At 50.8% G+C, this 20,220-nt stretch overlaps 1 protein-coding gene and 1 long non-coding RNA gene across 3 annotated transcripts; one reads left to right on the forward strand and one right to left on the reverse strand.

Moving 5' to 3' along the window:
* Positions 1-3,298: 3,298 nt before the first annotated feature.
* LOC120654610 (leucine-rich repeat extensin-like protein 7) lies at positions 3,299-5,998 on the reverse strand. The gene is made up of 2 exons (XM_039932188.1): positions 4,194-5,998; positions 3,299-4,151 (listed from the first exon to the last, which is right to left on the reverse strand). Exons 1-2 carry the CDS (start codon positions 5,672-5,674, stop codon positions 3,566-3,568), a joined length of 2,067 nt encoding a protein of 688 aa, XP_039788122.1. The 5' UTR covers positions 5,675-5,998; the 3' UTR covers positions 3,299-3,565.
* Positions 5,999-17,967: 11,969 nt separating this feature from the next.
* On the forward strand, positions 17,968-19,490 carry LOC120654611. 2 transcript variants are annotated; one of them, XR_005667123.1, is made up of 3 exons: positions 17,968-18,705; positions 18,791-18,866; positions 19,262-19,490. It is a non-coding gene; the product is annotated as an uncharacterized LOC120654611 (long non-coding RNA). The 2 variants fall into 2 exon arrangements; XR_005667124.1 differs by having other exon boundaries at positions 19,288-19,490.
* The last annotated feature ends 730 nt before the right edge of the window (positions 19,491-20,220 follow it).

The following is a 20,220-nucleotide window of genomic DNA, read 5'->3' on the forward strand; positions in this document are numbered from 1 at the left end:
TCCTTAATCCTACTCTCCAGTTCCAGTTCACGGCTGGTAATTTAAACTTTACCAGTGCGATTAAGGCCATGTTTAGTTCATGAAATTTTTTGGATTTGGGTAGTACTTTTGTTGTTATTTTGTAATTAATGTCCAATCATAAACTAATTAGGCTTAAAAGATTCGTCTCGTCATTTACAGTTAAATTGTGTAATTAGTTATTTTTAACCACATTTAATATTTTATGCATATGTTTGAAGATTCGATATGACGGGTACGGTAGGAAAATTTTTGGGAACTAAACAGAGCCTAAGAGCATCTCCAAGAGTTTCCTATTTCTCTTTCCCATTCTTCTTTTTTGGAAAAAGATAAAAAAAACTAGTCTCTAATAGTTCCCTATCATAGTTTCCCATCTTCTAACAATTGGTAAACTGAACTCCTTTGTGCGTAAAAATACGCACACCTCCCGACCGCCCTCCCTCGCGTCGTTTTTTTCGCGCGGGCTTCTTCCTCGTGCCGCCACTCCTTTGCGCCATCTGGTCAACAACAAGCTACGCCGCGGTTTAGGTCTGTTCTTTTAGAGGGTGTTTAGTTAGTGAAAATTTTTGGTTCAAAGGTCACATCGATTGTTTGACCAGATGCCAGAAGAGTTTTTCGGGCACTAATTAAAAAACTAATTTCAGAACTCGCTTGGAAACCGCGAGACGAATCTTTTGAGACCTTTGACCGCCTTATTAGCACGTGCAGGTTACTGTACCACTTATGACTAATCACACACTAATCAGGCTCAAAAGATTCGTCTCATTGTGTACATTCAAATTGTGCAATTAGTTTTGTTGTTTAACTATATTTAATGTTTCCATGTGTTCAAAGGGAGACAAAAAAAATTTAGGGTCAAATCAAGATTTCACAAAAAGACGAACTTCCGCATGGAGTACTAAATGTAGTCTATTTGTAAAACTTTTTCAAGGACGGATGTAACTTTTTGAGATGAATCTAATGACGGTAATTAATTGATAATTTGATATAGTGATGCTACGGTAATCATCCTCTAATTACGCTGTCAAAAGTCTCATTAGATTCGTCTCGCGATTTGCACGGAGGGTTGTAGAGGTGGTTTTGTAATTAGACTTTATTTGATACTCTAAATTAGTGGTCAAAAATGTAAAAAGTTTTTGCGAAATTTTTTCAGCCTTAACCAAACACGGAGGGGCAACGGCAGCAAGTGCTGGCTTCGATTAGGGGCCAAACACGGAGGGGCAACGGCAGCAAGTGCTGGCTTCGATTAGGGGGCAGTGGCAGCAAGCGCTGGTACTTGCCAGGGAGGGGCATCGGCAGGTGGTGGCTCCAGGGAGGGGCGGCGGGCGGCGGCCGGAAGAGCCCGCGTGCAACGATACCGCGGGATTATGGTGTGGGGTCATAATTTTTTATTTTTAGGAAGTAAAAATAGAGAATTATTGAAGATTGATATTTTTTCTATCCATATTTATTTGGGGAGTTGGCAAATAAGAAAATTTGAAAAAAAAAATATATGAAAAACTCTTGGAGATGCTCTAATCCCTAATTTTACCCCCCTCATGAGTCATGCGCTCAGGCTTGCTCTAACGCTTCCCTGGGAACCGCCCCCCACCTTACGTAGGGGAAGCTTTGGGGGGAAATTCCCTCCAACGGTTCCCTCCAAAGCCCCTGTATACGAGGTGAGTTGAAACTCCCCTCAACTCACCATATATTCTAATCACACCGTTTCTTCACGATATTAATCCCGTTTGAGCCCCGTAACATGATGATAATGCGTATTATGACAGTACAAATGCTGTATATTTTTTTTAAATTCAAAAATAATAAATAAATAGTTAGTTAATGAGTGATAGTATATAGAGGGAATAGATATGGGGGGAATGGTTGGAGAGGAGTTATAGGGGGATGAATCTTTTAGAGTGAGGTAGTAAAATATAGTAAATAGTAAGTTTGGGGGGAGTTGAAGAAGGGAAATGGTTGGAAATAGCCTCATGCCCAACTGCACCATGCCCTTCACCCACTGGCCGGCCACCGACCACAAACGCGGGCGCCGACCACCTTTCTTGAGCGACCATCGGCTGTGCCGCTGCCTGCTACTAGCATGCACGTCTCGGATCCCATCCATGCAGGATCCGGCGATGGCGACAGGCCCGGTCGCCGCCTCCTCTTGGGCCGTGTTTAGTTACAAAAATCAAAATTCCAAATTTTTTTTCCGCCACTTGCATGGAGACTTAAATCTAGATGAAATAAAAAACGCATTACGACTGCTGCCTGTAAATCGCGAGACGAATCTAATGAACCTAATTAGACCGTAATCAGAAGCTAAATTGCTACAGTAATGCTACAGTAAACAACCTCTAATGACGAATTAATTAGACTCATTAGATTCGTCTCGCGATTTACAGACGAGTTCTGTAATTTATTTTGTGATTAATTTATGTTTAGTACTTCAAATGTTGAAAGATGATTTTTCAAAAATTTTACGGAGCGCAACTGATTTATTTTGGTGCTTTGCTTTTGGCTGGCAGCACTGCGCCCCCATCCGATCCGGCGCCCCCGCCCGCGGCGTCGAGTCGCCGTCGCCTCGCATGCATGGCATCACCTGACGTCCCATGGGGGCCACGGGCCCCCGACCGACGACGGTGTCTCGTCCCCTTCCCCTTCACCCTCTTCTCCCTTGGCGCGGACGGAGCCATGGTCCCCATGCTCACCGTCGCGGCCCAGCTCCGCCTCCGCGCGCGCACGGCGCACACATGGTGCGTGATGGATGGACGAACAGACAGGGACGGGGACGCCCACGCGGGCGCCACGGGACGCCGGCATACCCGCCTGTCCCTTTCCCCCCGATCTGAACCCGGCAAGTATAGGCAGCACGGTGGTTGCCCTCCAATTGATTGCCACCAACCAACCTGTGAGCTGCTGCTTCGCCTCGCTTCAGGCCTTGTTCTTTTCTTCACGGGCGCCATGGCCACGGCCACGTTCTCGTTCATCATCCGAGCGATGCATCCATCCTTTACCACCGAAAGAGGGAGATCATAGCGTGTGCACCGGCATCGAATGCGAATCCACCACCTGCTTCCTTTCAAAAAAAAAAATCCACCACCGGCTTTGCAATGCAACCAAACATTCCCCTCGATCCGAAGCGGAAGAGGCTGCTGCCGCTTTTCCTTCCCATAGCGGCAGCTGCATCCGGCAGCCATGGCCAACATAGATCGCAGTACAGTATCACAGATCTCGTATCGCGGCGTAAGCATGTGATCGGCCGTGATCCGGACAATGCCCATGGGCGATGGGGAGTACAGGAGCAGGATTATACATCTCCAGATCAATTAAAAAATTAATGAAATTCGATGAGGGGGAATAAGAGGGGGGTGAGAAAGAATCAATACATTGCAACTCTTTGATTCAATTTGATCAAATACTCATCATCAAAGAAGGAAGAAGAAGAAGAAGAAAAGGAGCAAAAAATACTACAGGGATGCAAGGAGAAGTATTATACTGGCGGGGGCGGGTGGATGCTGGTGCCGATGGCCGGAGCTCCGGCGAGGCGGCGGGCGGTCTTCACGGGCTAGTAGTACGGCTTTCCCGGCGGCGGCGGCGACGCGTAGGACATGCCGTGGACAGGCGGGAACGGCAGCTTGCCGCCGTGCCCGTGCCCGTGGTCACCACCGGTGCCGGGGCTCCCTCCCTGGGCCGGCGGCGAGCAGTGCTTCGTCGGCGGCGCTCCTGGAGTCGTCGAGGGGGTGCCCGGGTGCGACGGGGGCGAGGAGTGGGTCCCCGGGGCGTGCGGCGGCAGGACGTAGCCCGGGTGCTCCGTGGGCGGCGACGGCGTCGGGTGGCCGGTGAACGGCGGCTGGTAGCCTGTCGAGGGCGGCGACGCCGAGCCGTGGGACGGGGGCGTCGAGGGCATGGGGCCGTACGAGCGCGGCGGAGGAGCGTAACGCACGTCCGGCTCATCAGCCGAGGGCGGCGGGGGCGGCGCGTGGGTCACTGGAGTTGGGGAGGAGGAGCCCTTTGGTGGCGACGGGTGGGACGGGGTCGGCGCGCCGTGCGGCGGCGAGTGGTAGGATGGGGTGCTGGAGCTTGAGGGTGGCGACGGGTAGGACGGCGTGGAGGGTGAAGCCTGGGGTGGCGAGTGGTGGTAGGACGGGGTGGTGGGTGATCCCTGGGGTGGCGAGTGGTGGTAGGACGGTGTGCTGGCGCTCGACGGCGGCGGAGGGTATGACGGCGTGGTGGAGCCCTTTGGTGGCGAGTGGTACGAGGGAGTGGTGGCGCTCGACGGTGGCGACGGATAAGATGGAGTAGGAGAGCTCGAAGGCGGCGACGGGTACGATGGGGTAGGAGAGCTGGATGGCGGCGGGTTTCCAACCTTGGGGCGTCTCGGAGGCGATCCCACCGGCGCGGGCGGCTGCTTGCCGCCTCCGCGCCGACCATGGCCGCCACGGCCACCAGCACCGGGCGTCGGGGTGTACCCACCACCACCCGGCGTTGGGGTGTAGGACGGGGCCTGGCACTGGTCCTTGCTGCAGTCGAACGGGTGCGCCGCGGCGGCCGCGCACTGGGACGGCGGGCGCTGGGCCGGCGCGCCGGGGATGCAGTTCCACGCGCCGTCGGCGGCGGCCTTGGTGCAGGGCGGGCGCGAGGTGATGAAGTTGTCGGTGTAGGTGAAGTTCTTGAGGCTGGCGAGGCCGCAGACGCCGGCCGGCACGGCGCCCTCGAAGCGGTTCCTGGCGACGTCGAGCTCCTCGACGGCGGCCATCCCGCCAATGGCGGCCGGGAGCTGGCCCTGGAGGTGGTTGTCGCTGACGTCGAACACGGTGACCTTCCTGAGCAGCCCGACCTGGGGCGGGACGCACCCGGTGAGCTCGTCGGCGATGAGGACGATCTCGTTCAGCGTCTCGGCCATCTTGCCGATGCTGGGCGGGATGCATCCCCCGAGCCTGTTGTGCGCGAGCACGACGACGGAGGCCGGCGAGTTGCCGAGGTTGGCCGGGATGGGGTTGCGGAGGCGGTTGGAGTTGAGGAAGATGGCGTCGAGCGGGCGGTCGAAGAGCGCCGGCGGGATGGAGCCCTCGAAGTCGTTGAACCTGAGGTCGAGGTACCGGAGCGACGGCAGCGCGAGCACGACCTCGGGGAAGCCGCCGACGAAGCGGTTGTTGCTGAGGTCGAGCTCGTGGAGCAGGTGCAGGTGGCGGAAGGTCTCCGGGACGACGCCGCAGAAGCGGTTGGAGTTGATGTGGAAGAGCGCCAGGTCGGGGACGCCGAGGGGCAGCGACGCCGGCAGGTACCCGGCGATGTCGGCGTGGTTGAGGTCGATGCCGGCGACGGCGAGGTCGCCATCGCCGCCGTGGCCGTGGCCGTACCCGGCGGCGCCGCCGGGGAGGGGCGCGCAGAAGACGCCGTTGTAGGCGCAGACGTCGGGGCCGGACCAGTTGGCGGTGAAGTTGGAGGGGTCGGAGAAGATGGCGGTGCGCTTCCAGGCCTGGAGCGCGGCGTAGGCGGCGCGGAGGCGCGGGTTCGGGAAGGACCAGGACGGCGGCGCGGCGAAGCGGGACGCGAACGAGGCCGCGTACGCCTCCGGCACGGCGCCCTCCTGCTGCGCCGCCGCCGGGCGCGGGTGCAGCAGGAGCCCGAGCAGCGCCAGAACCAGCAGCGCCGGCGCGCCGCGGGGGGTCATGGCCGGCTGGTCGTCGCCCGTCCCGAGGAGGAGAATGTCTGGTCAGGCAGGCGGCTGCTGCGATCTGGATGGAGGATGGAGGGGGGGGGGGGGGCTTGATCTAGGGAAAGGAGGAGGAGGTATCACGGAGGAGCGGGGAGGAAGGAGACGGGGGGTGGTGGCGCGTGAGCCGCAGTGGCATTCAGAGCAGCGGGCACATGGGGGTGTGAGCGAGTGATTGAAGAAGCAGCGCTGGGGGCGGGGAGGGGGCTCACATGGGGCGCGGCCGGGCCGCCAGCCAGCCAGCTCAGTTGGAGCGCGTCTCGCTGGAGATCTCTACTACTAGCTATGCGTGACTGTGTCTGTGTGTGGCGGTGTCTGGCTTCGTCACGGAGGAGACGACGACGCGGCTGGCAGGGGTGGTAGCTGGGCTTGGTTTGGTTGACGGGCGGCGCGGCGCGTAGCGGGCGGGGGGGGGGGGGGGAGCGGGCGGCGTTCGAACGTGGGGGGGGGGGGGGGGTTGGTCCGGGTGGCGGTGGCGGAGGCGGCTCGGGGGATGCTTGGCTCTGGCTGGCTGCGGTTTCGTCTTGGCCTGGGCCCTGTTTGGTTAGCATCTGGAAAAAATTGCATGCAAACTTTTGCATGTGTTTGGCAAACTTTTTCATGCAAACAGTCGTTGCGCTGGGCCAGACGACCCGGGAGGCCTAACTCAGCCGCCCGTGGGTCCCACCAATGGCCCTATCCCCTGCCCCCAATGTTTCCACTGTCACAACCAAACACATACAATTTAGGCCACCAAATTTTTTCCACTTCAACAACCAAACAAGGCCCTGGACTCTGGACCGGGTTGTCTTGGTTTAGCTTTCGGAACGCCTTTGTTTTTGTTTTTGCTTGTGAGTTGTGGACAATCCGCGTTCGCCGTCGCGTGCCCCCCTCGTGGCTTTGGGTGGCTCTTGTTTACGAATCCCCGTGGAGAAGAGAACCGGGTGATCGAGCTGGCATTCAAAAGTTGATGAGCGATAGGACCGGCGCGCGCGGATCATGCTAGGGCCGCGCGATACCGCGACGGCTCACGTCGCCGGCGGGGACACACACAGGCACAGCCAGCCGCCTGGGAAAGCTTTGCAGACTAGTTTAACACTGACCGGAGGGACTAGCTAGCCGACCTGGCATTGGACTTTCGGTTCTTTTATACGGTTTGCCGCTTGGTAGGCCCCACCTGAGGCCATGCCTGTATAGAATAGTACTCCCTCCGTTCCGTAAATATTATTTCATTTAAATTGTAATAAAGACTAACTAATTAAAACAATATCAAATACCAATAAATAATTGCATTGATAAAGTATGGAGCCAATTAAATGTTTAAATACTCCATCTGTTACATAAAGATTGTTCGTTTAGAAAAATATTAGATATACTTCTAGTAGTGAGACCATATTATCCCTAATTAAATATAGTAGTTGTGATTGAAGACCGCGCTTTTTGTATGGTTCCCTAGATACTCAATAAATATAAATGCATTGGAATTAGAATTAAGTATTTGATTGGCTCCATACCCTTCTCTATGCAATTTTTTTTTAGTAATTGATATTTCTTTAATTAGATGAATTTTATTACCATCTAAATGAACAGTTTTGTGGAACAAAATTTAAAGGCTAAACGAACAGTCTTTACGCGACGGAGGGAGTAGATGTTACTTTTCAAGCTCCAATGCATTTGCATTTGTTATGATCTATAGCCAAATAAACAACACAATCTCTAGGCACAACTATATAGTTAATTAGAGCTAACATAGGCATTTTCACTATTATTGCTATGTCTAATTTTTTAAACAAATAGTCTTTGTGGGACGGAGTAGCAGAGTACAAAGCTCAAACAGTCACCGGCTCATTGCTAACACTAATTAAAAAAAAGGACAGCATGTACTGTGCTCCTACCATTGTAATACAATTTTACAAGTGCCTTTGGAGGCTGGTTACTGTAACACCCCGGGTGTTTACACAGTAATTAAATAGGTGTCTGCACAGTAATTGTGTTTGTTGCTATGCATCTTGTGCTTGAAATGCGTAAAAAGGATCTTTTTGTAATTATGAAAGGTTATATGTGTAATTATGATTCTATGCAAGGTCTTTTTTGCAGTTGTGTTGAATGGGTTGTGTAATTATAGTTTTAGTGGAGGGTGTTTGTGCAAAATTTTAGTGCATTTAATGCATGGTAGTCATTTTGCTTGTAAGTCTACATTTGAAGTGATTTTGCATTGAAAAAGACAAAATTCCTAGAGTTTAAAATCCCTCTTGTGTTTTCAAATTTAGCTCTCTATCCTTTGGTCAAATAAATTTTTGCACAACATAAAAGTTGTAGCTCTTGAAAAATTGAACAACTTTCATGTTGGGCACTTTTTCATTTGAGCTTTGGTTTAAAAGTTATTGCTGTTTTACAGTGGGGTCCCTAGAACTTTTGGTAATTGCAAAACGAACCTTTTCTTCCACCTCAACCCCCTGCTCTGCTTCTCGCCGCCGGCCACCGACAGCGCCGCCGTGGAGCGCCTTCCCGGCTTTCCCGGCCATTACTTCGCCGTGCGCTGGCTCCCACGCGTCGCCGGCGAGCTCCTCCCCCTCCTGTTGCCCCGCGCTGGAGCCCCCACCCCTCGCCACGCACCCCCGCCGCGCCCAGAACCTCCCCGGCGGCCGCCACCGCGACGCCGCCGTGGAGAGCCCAAACCAGAGGCCCAGCTCTCGATCTTTCGCGCGCCTGAGCACTACAAGAACCCCAGGATTCGATTTCACTCGCTCCTTTGCTCTCTCCTCGCTCCCACGCTGCAGAACACCACCGCCGCCTCGCTTGAACCCCGGCGAGCTCCACCCCACCGCGGAGCCGCCAACCCAGACCCGCTCCACCCCTACATCCCCCACCATTAGCACCGCCTCGACCTCGCGCAGCTCCTAGGCCATTTCCCCTCACCCGAACACCACCGGAGCCACCCCGCCGCCGTGCTCCGAGCCCGCAAGCCGCCGCTCGCCGTCGACACCCCCTCTCCGACCGCCCTAGCCTCGATTACAAGTACCCAGAGGTGCGCCTTGAACCCGTGAGGCTCACGCACCCCTCCACCCTCGCCGCCGGTGAGCCCCTCGCCGGGAAACGGCCGGTCAAACCTCGCCTCCCCTCTCTGACCCGACCCAAGGACCGCGTGTTTGAATTTGGAAAAGCCCAGGGGGCTGTCTGCAAACCCAAGACACATATGAATAGTGCCTTCAGGGACTTGTTTGCTAGGATTTGCTGTAAAATTTGAAATTCAGTATAAATTCGTAGAAAATTCGTAAAATAGCAAATCTGGATGTTTTGGAATCCTCTTGAAGAGCTCTATGCAGTAGAACCATAATATGTTAGGCTTTAGTTGCAAACTTTTGCTGTATAATTGGTTTTATGTTAATAGGTATATAAATACTAGTTATTTAATCTTTTTCTTATCTGATGCTTGAAAGCTGATATTGCTCTGAAATTTTGGTGGTAGTTTACTCTTATTACACTAGCTTTGCTATAAAAATTTCATGATCAGTTCTTTGTTGTAGCTATTTATTTGATTTAATCATTGTTTAATAGACTTTAATCATGGTAAATAGTTTCTGTTCTTAATAAATCATGAAAATATTCCTGAGTGTTCTTCTGGAGTATGTTAGCTTGTCCAGGAAGTTTGAGCCTTAGTTCATGGCTAGATCAGGGGCTAAAATATAAATCTTGGTAATCTGTTGTCTGTTTTTTTTTTATTTTCTCAGAATTATTTCGGTGTAGATAAAATCATGAAAAATTCACAGTAGATAGATCTTACCTGTTTAGATCTCCTGTTAAATTTTGAGCTTCTGTTTTGATCTATTTTGATCTGTATAATTCAAGCTTGTACTAGGTGTTGCCGGCATAAATGATTTATTGTGATTAAATGATTACATGTCTTGACATGATTTTTGTAGGGTAGATTACTTTGTTCATGTTCTGTTTAGAGTAATTTTGGTAGATTTTATTACTGTTTGTACTCTAATTTGTTGATTTATTTACAAACCATGACTTAGTGGTATAGTAAATCACCACCACTCATTTTATGAAGTTAGTTAACTTCTTTTGTGCTGTTGATCATGATGCCTTGTGTAGTTAAATTTGTTATTTAACTACTCTATAAATGATTGCCCATGTTTGTTTATAATGTTGTTCTTGCATTACATATAGATACGACTACTTTGTCAGACGGGACGTACGAGTTGATTCCGGAGTCTGACGGAGGTGATCTCGAAGCTCAAGTGAACACTGCGGAACTAACTGAAGCCCCGAACCAAAGTTCGGAAGAGCCTAGCGCTGAAATAGTTAGCAACTACCGAGAAGGCAAGCCCCGGACATAACCTATACTTCAAATTAATTTCTTTTACTGTATTATTTTACTTGTGCATTTACAGTTCATAGGAGTTGAATTGAAACTCTAGATGCATGATCCTAGGAACCCCTGTACTGAACACTAGACTTGAGTTCGAATAATTGCTAAGCTTATAGGACCGGTAAAAGTCGAGTGATTGCCTGTCACTCGCGAGCTTTATAGGAATTGCCTGATTACTTTCTGTTATCAATATAAGGACGACGGACGGGGTTGTGCTCGATATCATGTCCTATGTGAGACCCCGTCTGTGTTGATGAACTTGCTAAGGTCGCGGTGTGTGGTAGTGCTGGTTAAGTTTTTGAAAGTACTAGTCACATGCCGTAAATATGGTACGCGGCAAGCCTAGTAGCCGATTGGACCGGGGAGTGGATATACCTTTCACTCTCTCAGTAGGGATAGCTTTTATTATTATGTTGCGCAACACTACGACTTCAAGGGACAAGGTTCGGCCTTGGAGCCCTGTAGTCGGGGAGAGTGACCCTATCCACAAGCCGGAAAGAAAGGTCAACGGTTGTTTGGGAATGACCCGACGGTATTCCAGACGTGTGTGCTAGGTTACCCTTGCAAGGTTGAATTTCGATTCAGAATCGTCCGCCTCTCACGATGAAATGAGACTGCTTGATCTCTTTGCCACACAGAGTAATAAGAGCAACAATATTCTTATTAATCTTGATGTTTGCTTAGAAGTTCCACCATGATTGGATAGTAGATGCTTACATAGAATGGTTAATCAACTAGAATCTTGAAGCTAAAACTTGAAAGTAAGAACCTACTCTTTATTGCTTTTCAGCAAAGGAAAACCAGAGCCTTACAAAGCCTTGCATAGTCTAGCTAAGGTGGGCTTTTTATACCCGTTGTCGGTTAAGTCTTGCTGAGTATTAGAATACTCAGCCTTGCTGTTGAATTTTTTTTTCAGGTATGAGTTTTGAGGATCAGATCGCTAGCTTAACCTATCCTTGCTCGTTGCCTCCTGGCTGGTCCGTAGAGTGGGATACGTCTTCGGCCGGCAATGACTATGACGAGTGATACCATGCTTGGGCTAGCCTGGTATCCTTTTTGCGACGTGTTGTAGCCGTCGTGTTTTATCTTCCGCTGTTTAAACTCTGAACTTACCCCTATGTTTTGTATAACGGTTTTACTTAAGTTGGTTTTGTAATAATGGTTTGAACTATTTTGTAATCACTACTGAACTTGTCTGTGTTGTAAAATTTGTGGTTGTAATATCTCTGGACTCGCCTTCGTGCGAGGTATGATTGTTCGATCCGAGAATCGGTGGTTGTATCGGGACGTTACCCGACAGACCAAAAATTGTTCCGTTTGAAGTGCGTTTAAGCTAATGTTGCCTTTATGGTGATGGTTTACGCACTTGAGCCGGGATAATTTAGGCGGTTCTGCCACAGTTACCATGCATGCCAGATCCAGCCTAAGGCTATCTGCACCGGCACACTCTAAAGCTTACTGCAGTAAGAAAATAAAGTAAAAACGACTGCAGCGGCACACTCTAAAGCTTACGCTTGCTTTCAGTATCCCTCCGTTTTCTCTATATCTAGAGGGATACCGTATCCTGCCCCTGTCCCATCATCAACAACCCCTCCGGAGCACGCACCTAGCCGTACGCGCTGACCCACGCAGTCCCTGCTCTTCCACCCGGCCGGCCGCGGCGGAGCTCGAGGAGCAGCTCGCGATGGCGCCGCCCTGCCGCGACGGAGCTCGAGGAGCAGCTCGGGTAGACGGATGGTGCGGGGAGAAGGAGGGCCGGCCTCGCGTGCGCCGTCTTGCCGCGGCCGGCCTCGCGCCGCCCCGCCGCGCACCACCGTAGTGCGCGCCCGCGTCGGCGAACCGCATCCCCGGTCTCGCACCCGAGCCTCGACGTGTCGACCTCGCCCGGAACTCCAGCCCGGCTTGCTGGGCGTGCCTCTGGAGCTGCTGGCCGGTGGCCTCGAGCGCCTGCGCCAGGGCCGGCGTGAACGGCGACGTCGGGTCCATCCCACCCTGGCTCCGCCCGCGGCTGCGCTCGCCCGTGCCGCGCCGGCCGCCGCCGAGGCCCCGCCCCGCCCCGCGCGCGCCCGCTGCTCCCTCCAGCTCGCCGTTCGCGACGCCCCGGCCCCACCCGCGACATGACGCTCGACCGCGGCGCATCGCCGAGCTCGCCGAGTCGCCGTTCGCCGCGCGTCGCCGTGCTCGCCGTCCGCCGCGAGCCCCTGAGTTCCGCCCACCCGCGTGCCCGCGGCCGCGCGAGGCGCTCAGCTCCGACGTCTGCTGCGCCGCGCCCTCCCACGTCTGCAGGGGCGCCGCTAGGTGTATGCTGCCTAGGCATACCCAACATTTGGAGAAAAATACTAGTATGTATTCACAGATGTATACTATCATCTATAGCTTATGGGCCTAATTCAAAAATAGCCTAGCAATGGCCAAAACAGGAATCGCGCTCCCCCTCCCTGTCTCTGCGCCCCCCAGGCCCCCCTTCCGCTCCGCCCCCATCCCTCCGCCAGTTCGCCCCTGGCCCTCCGGCCTCCGGCCAGCGCCCCAGCTCCAGCGTCCGGCTCCGGCCTCCGCCCAGCAGGCAGCCGCGCAGGGGAAGCAGCAGGAGCGGGCCATCCAGGGCAGGGGCGGCGCGTGCGGATCGCCCTGGCCCCTGCACCAGGCGCCAGCGTCGCAGGCCCCCAGCGGCCAGCGGCCAGGGCCGCAACGGGTGGCAGGTCGGCAGCTGGCGGCGCGCCGAGTACTGCTCTGTACTCCAGTGCCCAGTGCTCCACCTCGGCCCTTCAATTCAAGCAAGCCAGCAGCCCAGCGAGCAAGGTAAGATGAACACCCTAGATCCAGATCGATTCACTCATCAGTGAACTATACAAGATTTCCTTTTCTAATTCTTTTGATTGTGTTCTTAATTTTTGTAATGTAGATGAAGAAGGATGCTAGCATATTTTCATTGTGGTAGAAAGTTGCAAAGGCCAAACAAACAGCCTCCACATCCACACCAAATGCTGTTGAGATTGAGAGTAATGAGAGCAATATGCAGTTAGCACTTGTGCCACTACTAGCGCAGAATGATGGTGAAGAAAATGGTGAAGCTCCCTAGCCGGACAGAGGCTCCCCAACTCCAATTGTAGAAGAATCTGCAAGTGATGAAGAGGCTGAGATGTCTGAAATTAAATTAGATTTGGAAGCGCTTGAGCATGATCCTGGGAAGCGGATTCCTATCTCAAGGTATGATGTCAATTACCGAGATAGTGTCAGAAGAAGATATATTGAGTTAGGGCCATGTCAACAAAAGAATCATGATTTCAAATACAGAGATATAGATATAAGTGGGCATCCACGTCACTTTTGCCCTGTTTGGTTTAAGGAGAATAAATGGCTCGAGTATAGTGTAGAAAAAGATGCTGCCTTTTGCTTTGTTTGCTATGACCGTTATAACTTAACGTCTATTATATTGCGTATGAGCTATGACTTTATATATATATATTTGGCATATCCATTCGCAAATTCCTGGCTCCGCCACTGCCCTCTAGCGCGGCTCCCCTCCGCCGTCGGCCTCGCAGTCGCGCGCCGCGGCCCGTGCGGCTCGGCCCGACCCTGCAGGCACCGCGCCGGCCGAAGTCGGCTATCGCGACCGCGGACGCCGGGAACCACCACGCGATGTCGAGCGCATCGAAGCCGCTGCCGTGGGTGAGCGCGACGGCCGCGGCGACGAACGCCGCGCCGGATGCCGGGTCAGCGGCCATGGTGGTGAACGCCGGGTCGGTCTGGGACTGGGAGCCCGTCCCCGCGCTGGCACCAACGGAGAGTAGGGGAGAAGGTGGGAGAGAGAAGAATGGGAGGGGAGGGCGACGGATGGTTGGGGTGATGAGATAATAAAAAAATAGTGTATGATATGTGGGCTTTATGTAGTGGTAGTTGGTATAGAGAATGAATATATAATATAAAAGAGTGCGGAAAAATGGTATATAGAGAAGAAAATATTGATGACTGGAATGAAATATTTTTTTAGAGGAAGATTTTAGAGGAATACCAGTATGGATAGGCTAACGTGCTACTCAGCCTACTATAATCGCCGCCGCCTCTAATTCAACTGCTCCGTGGCTTTTTGCGCGATGCGTTCCGTACCAGTCTCCACGTGTGATACAGTGGTAGCCAATCCTACCCGTTCTAGCGAGGATTCCGAGGCAGTTTGAGAGGTTTGAATCGGTCAACTCAACCAAACCAGCCAACGTTGCCTGCACAAATGTACGAATACAATGCACCTTTCCAATTCGGCGCTGCTAGTGCTCGGACGTCTGATGAGAAAAATTTTTATCGAACGCTCCGTCAATGCATCGCAACATTGAAATATAATATTTGAAATATAGAAATAAATATTTGCAACATAGCCCATCACCGTTTGCAATATCAAAAAGTATGTTGAAAAATGTTATTAACCATCAGGTGATAATGAGGAAAAAACCCGCCACAACATATATTTCATGTTGCATAAAATATTGAAATCTCTCATTGAAGATACAACATCTACATAAAACACTTACAATATGCATGTAAAATATATGCATCATCGCAACATCTAGATTTATTTTTGTAACACACCCACATGAAACACTTACAATATTTTTTTTTGAATTTCTGAAACACTCATACGCTTGCAACATACACGCTGTCAAGCTCCTCGATGTCGTCTTCTACCTTTGGACCTCGCTTGCGCCATGGTCGCAGCCTGCACGAGCTCCGCCCGCGCCGGCCATGCGAGCTCCAGTCGCACCCCGCCGCGCCGCTCCCGCATGTGCGCGGCTCCCCACACCCTCCCGCTCGCGCAACGCCGCGCGCCGGCGAGCTGCTGCCGTCGCAGCTTCTCCACCTCCACCTGCGCCCCGCCGTCGCCCTGGGGTAGAGGAGGGATGGAGCAGGGTCGCTGGAGAATGGAAGCAGGGCCGGCAGGGGAGTGGAGTACTGGAGTCGTCATCCTGTGCGTGAGTCAGAGGGGGATCGAGGAAAAAGGAAGGGGTGATGGCAGATTCGCGAAATGATAGGAGGGGTGAGCGCTGGGCGGTGGGCCTGGTGAAGCGTCCGATCGTTCGGACGACCGGAGCGTAGCATTACCGTTACGAATTAGCTGTACGGGATATATACCGCACGCTAGCCCGCCCAGCAGGGACGACGACCTTTGCCGGGCCACCGCTGTATTTTCGGCCCATTTAATACTGTACGGAGTAGTAGCCAGGGCAGCATAGCATGTTGGGTGGGTGTGGAGACGTGCAGTGGGCGGCGGCGGTGGTCCGGCTGGCCGGCCGGCGGACCTGGCTGGCGTAACGCATCAGTCCCAGCTGGGTCGACTCGCACGCGGACGTGGCGGCTGCAGCCTAGCTCGTCGATGGCCGTGCTGCACGTGCGCCGACCGCAGCAAATCAACGCGCCCGCGCACGCAGGAGACGCACGTCGATGCCTACGCCGCCGGACGGTGAACGAGCACGGTGAGCCAGTCGCCACCCGAATCGGCAGCTGTATATTGATGGGGTGGGGCGGGTCAACCCGTCGGGTCGCCGAACCGGCCCACCAAACTAATCCTAATGGGCTCCATTTGGAAACCATCAAACTGGTATGGGTCGCTGGATCGGATTATCTCGCATCGTAGGGTCAACCGGTTCGACCCACCCTGCCGCCGCCACCACCGCAGGGGGCACAGCGCGCCGTCGCGCGAGTCGCGACACTGTTGACGGCAGCCTGCCTCGCACGACGCCGGCGAAAGCCGCTTGCCGCCTGCTAGCTGCAACACCGCCGCTCCCCACCTGCGGCGCCAGGTGGGCCGCCGCCAGGAGCCTCCTTTCAGGACCGCCGCCACTACGACGGGCCGGCGTGGCGCTCGTCTCCAAGATCTGCCGCCGCTCATCTCGTCCTCAGGCTCTCTCGGTCTCTCCCTCCCTTCCGCAGGTAATGCCGTCGTCTTCGGGCTCTCTCTCTCACTCCGCCTCCCTTCCGCATCTAGATAATGCCGTAATGAGCCAATCTTCTTGTGTTAGATCTCTACGTGCGCCTCCAAAGCACACTACCAAGCAGATCTGGCGACCGGCCTTCAAGGCCTTGGTCGAGCGAGCTATCATCCACCTGCTACCACAGCTGCAGCTCGAGCAGAGGCTGCTCCGGGAGCAGCAGCCTGCCGGAGACGCCGGTGTGGCCGTCAAGGTGTTGGATGCCAAGAAGCACAAGGTCAGATCCTTCATTTCTTTGTTTCAATGGAATTCTCGACTTGCTAGTTTTCTCATGGAGTTAGACAGCAAAACCTAGTTGTCTGCCTCATTTTTGAGAGAACTCTATAAGGTATAATGGTATAGGCGTGTAGCTAGCATTCTTGGTTACTAGAGGGGACAAACTTGTATCTCTGTTTACCATTATTGTGCTGTAAAGTTTTTTCTTTTGTTGCACTTATCTGAACTATCAATGCTTTGATTTTATCTGTTCTCAATGCGCCAACCTGATGGCTGTCATTGAACAATTATTTTCAGTGAGCTCAAATGCTATCATTGCTTGCTTCTTGGACATGCTCGCCTGACAGAACCGGCAACTTGCAGTTAATGGTTGCAATTGACCAATTGTGAAGCTCTATTGGTACTGAACTCGTTGTGGTCTATTTGTCTGTCGCCTGATTTTTGTTTGGGCGAATTTGACTTCCCTGCCTGCAGCAGTTCTAGAGAGAGATACTTGAGAATAAATATTATTTGGAGTTACAAAAGTGTACTGATTCTCTGATGCCATCTTTCACCTGCCCTCAGAATATAACCATCAGCCCTATAGCAAACCTCATCTGAACATATTACATAGATGCATTACAGCTTTTATTTTTTTCTACTTGTAGAGATGCATTACAGCTTTGATTTTTTTCCTATTTGTACCTTAGCTGAGTTGATATAGGTCAAATGTATTACAGCTTTGATTTTTTCCCTATTTGTACCAGCAGACATCAATTCCTACTATTAGCCATGATAATTGATTAATCTTTTTAACTTGCTGCAAGAAGGTGGAAGTGGATAGAATGATGGATGTGCCACACCTTCAAGGAGTTGGAGAAGGACACTCAAGTGGTAGAAAGCGAAAGAGAATGCCTCGGGCAACCAGTGCTCCACTAGTTGAAGTAGTTGAAGGAGTAGACCTCAATAACAATGCTCCGGAAGTTGAACAAATTCAGTCAAGCAATGCAGTACAGCCAAATGATGATAATGAGCTTCTTGGTGATGGAGAGAACAAATAGGGCATTGGTGATGGCGAGGATCAGAACATGGGTGACGGTTCGGAGGATCGGGACTTCGGTGATGGTTGGGAGAATGAGGACTTTGGAGATGGTTGGGAGGATGAGATGGATGAAGATAGGGCTGGATGTGTTGATGGTCGAATTGAACCAACAATGGTTAGTAGTTTCTTACATGGTGAGGAAAATAGGCAATTCAGATCCAAAGTTTGGAATGAGTTTAGCAAAATCCGTGTGGGTGGTATTGTTACAAAAGGTCAATGTAAACACTGCAATTCTGAAATCAGCGCCAAGCGAGGTGCAGGAACCAGCGCTATGAGCACTCATTTGAAGAGATGCAAGGTTAGAAAAAGTGTGACAAATATGGCCTGTCAGCTGTCATGTCTCCTGAAGGAGTTTCTTTGGACAACTGGAGGTTCAGTCAAGAAGTGTCTAGGAAAGAGTTAACCCGGATGATCTCACTTCACGGGCTACCACTATCCATTGTTGACTATGAAGGCTTTCGAAGGTTTGTCTCCAGCCTCAACCCTGTCTTCAGAATGATTTCAAGGAGGACCATTTTGGTTGATTGTTTGAAAGCTTTTGAAAAGCAAAAAACAGTACTTCAACAAGATCAGGAGTATACCCATGCACCATCGGTTGAAGAGTGGGAAAATGCACGAATGGTTTGCGTATTCCTGAAAACTTTCTTTGATGCAACCGTGGTCATCTCGGGATCACATTATCCAACAGCAAATCTATATTTTCATGAGATCTGGGAAGTTAAGGTTGCCATGGATAATCCCCAGGTGAATGATGACCTCCTTGGGACAATCCAGTATATGCAGAGAAAGTTTAAAAGATACTGGAAATTGACATGGTTGCAAATTTCATTTCCAGTCATTTTTGATCCAAGGTTTAAGCTTGCATTCATTGACTTCCGTCTGAAACAAGCATTTGGGAGTGCAGTTGAGGCAAAGATTGCTACATTGAAGAAAGTTTTGCTAGAACTGTTCAAGGATTATTCTCAAGTGAGTACTAGCGGTCAAGATTTGATGGAACAACAAATTCCTGGACCTCTAGTTACAAATGCAAGTGGTAGGTATGCTGATTGGGATCAGCACATGAACCAAAGTGTGCCCTCAACAAGTGAAGTACCATCTGAACTTGAAACTTATTTAACAAAGCCTCCAATCCCTCGAAGTGAAACTTTTGACATACTCACTTGGTGGAAGAGTAACTCAGTTGAGTATCCCACTCTTTCTCGTATGGCCCATGATGTCTTAGTTGTTCCTGCATCGACAGTTGCATCTGAGTCAGCTTTCAGTACAGGAAGAAGAATAATATCAGATTTTCGAAGCCGGTTAACTCCAAAAACTGTGGAAGCACTGATATGTTTGCAAGATTGGATGCGGGCCTCATGTACACTCTCTTTCTAGTTATTATCTTTGTATGATTTGGAATAGAAAAATATCTTTCAGATCTGACTTCAATCTAACTTTGATAGGTTCGTCAAAATTTTGCATGGAAGGGATTGAGGATTTTGTCGAGGTACCTGATCCAGAAGAATGACATGCTTAAAGGTACTAATTTCTAAAATATTTTTCTGGTCACCATGGTCCAAATGCATTGGATCGTTCCATGAACCTGTTGCTGTTGATCACTCCTTTATTTATGGTATGTTCATCTGGTAGTTGTATTGTTTATTTATAGTCTTCTTATCAAGACCATTAGGCACACCTTGATTCAGACCGCATTTAGAAGAAAGAGGAAGAGCATGTGTGAATAAATAAGCAGTGTCATACATTCAAGGCCGCAATTTTTGAGTAAAAGTATCTGAACTAATTTACCAGAACATAGCATCTAGTATTTGGGGTAAAAGTATCTGAACTAGAACATAGCATCTATTATTTGGGTCTGCAATTTTTAATCAGTTATTTTCTGTTCATTTTAACTCAATCATGCTATAATCTTTCAGACTTTTGGCTTGGATTTCTGTAGCAGATCTGGTAGTTCTTATAATGAGCGTCCAAAGCAGAAGCTCAAGACTCCAAATGTGGTGAAGCCAGTAGCATGTCTCACCGAGAGGGTTCTGATTGTTGGACGATGATGAATTAGCACTCGTGTGTTCTTTTCTGAATATTAAATGCAATTCCAATCCTTGGATGGTATGAGATTATACAGTTTCTTCTGTACAAGTTATATCACAATTAACATCTTGTAAGAAAGCTCTTTTGTTCCAAGGTAAAAATGTTAGCAAAATATATTTATTGCTGATCTGAAATAGCAGTTTTTAAATGACTGAAATCGTGATGTTGCTGCAACATGCGCACGGTGCTGCCGGCTGCTGACTACATGCACACTCAGGTGCGGCCGGCTGGCGCAGCTAATTAGCATGTGGCTCAAGCCACGTGAACCATCGGAGCACCTAATTGTATTATATATTATGAAAGGAATCAGTCGGTGCTCCACGCTTCCTCAAATGGATCGATGGAGCGAGTATGGTTCGCTCCGTGGAGCAACCATCCCCATCAATACAGCTGTACGGAGTGGAGCGGGTGGTGGCTGTGTTCACTTCCCCAAACTCCTCCAAATTTTCCAAATTTTTCATCACGTCAAAATCACATCCAAACATTAAATATATCAAATGATTCATGCATGGAATATTAAATGTAGTTAAATAAAAAAAATTAATTGCATAGTTTTGATGTACGTTGCGAGACGAATCTTTTGAGCCTAGTTAGCCTATAACAGGACAATATTTACCACAAATAAACAAAAAATGCTACAGTATACTATAGTGTCCGATGTTACTTTTTCTACCCGATTTTCGCTGATCTAAACACACCTTTGGAATGGGGGGCTTTCACTTTCCACTGCAGCTCCTGCGGTCAGTCGCGTCGATCGGGCCGCTCACTTCGCCTGCGCCGTCATCGC

The sequence above is a fragment of the Panicum virgatum genome, chromosome 1N, assembly GCF_016808335.1.
Source record: "Panicum virgatum strain AP13 chromosome 1N, P.virgatum_v5, whole genome shotgun sequence".
NCBI classification, from domain to species: Eukaryota; Viridiplantae; Streptophyta; class Magnoliopsida; order Poales; family Poaceae; genus Panicum; species Panicum virgatum.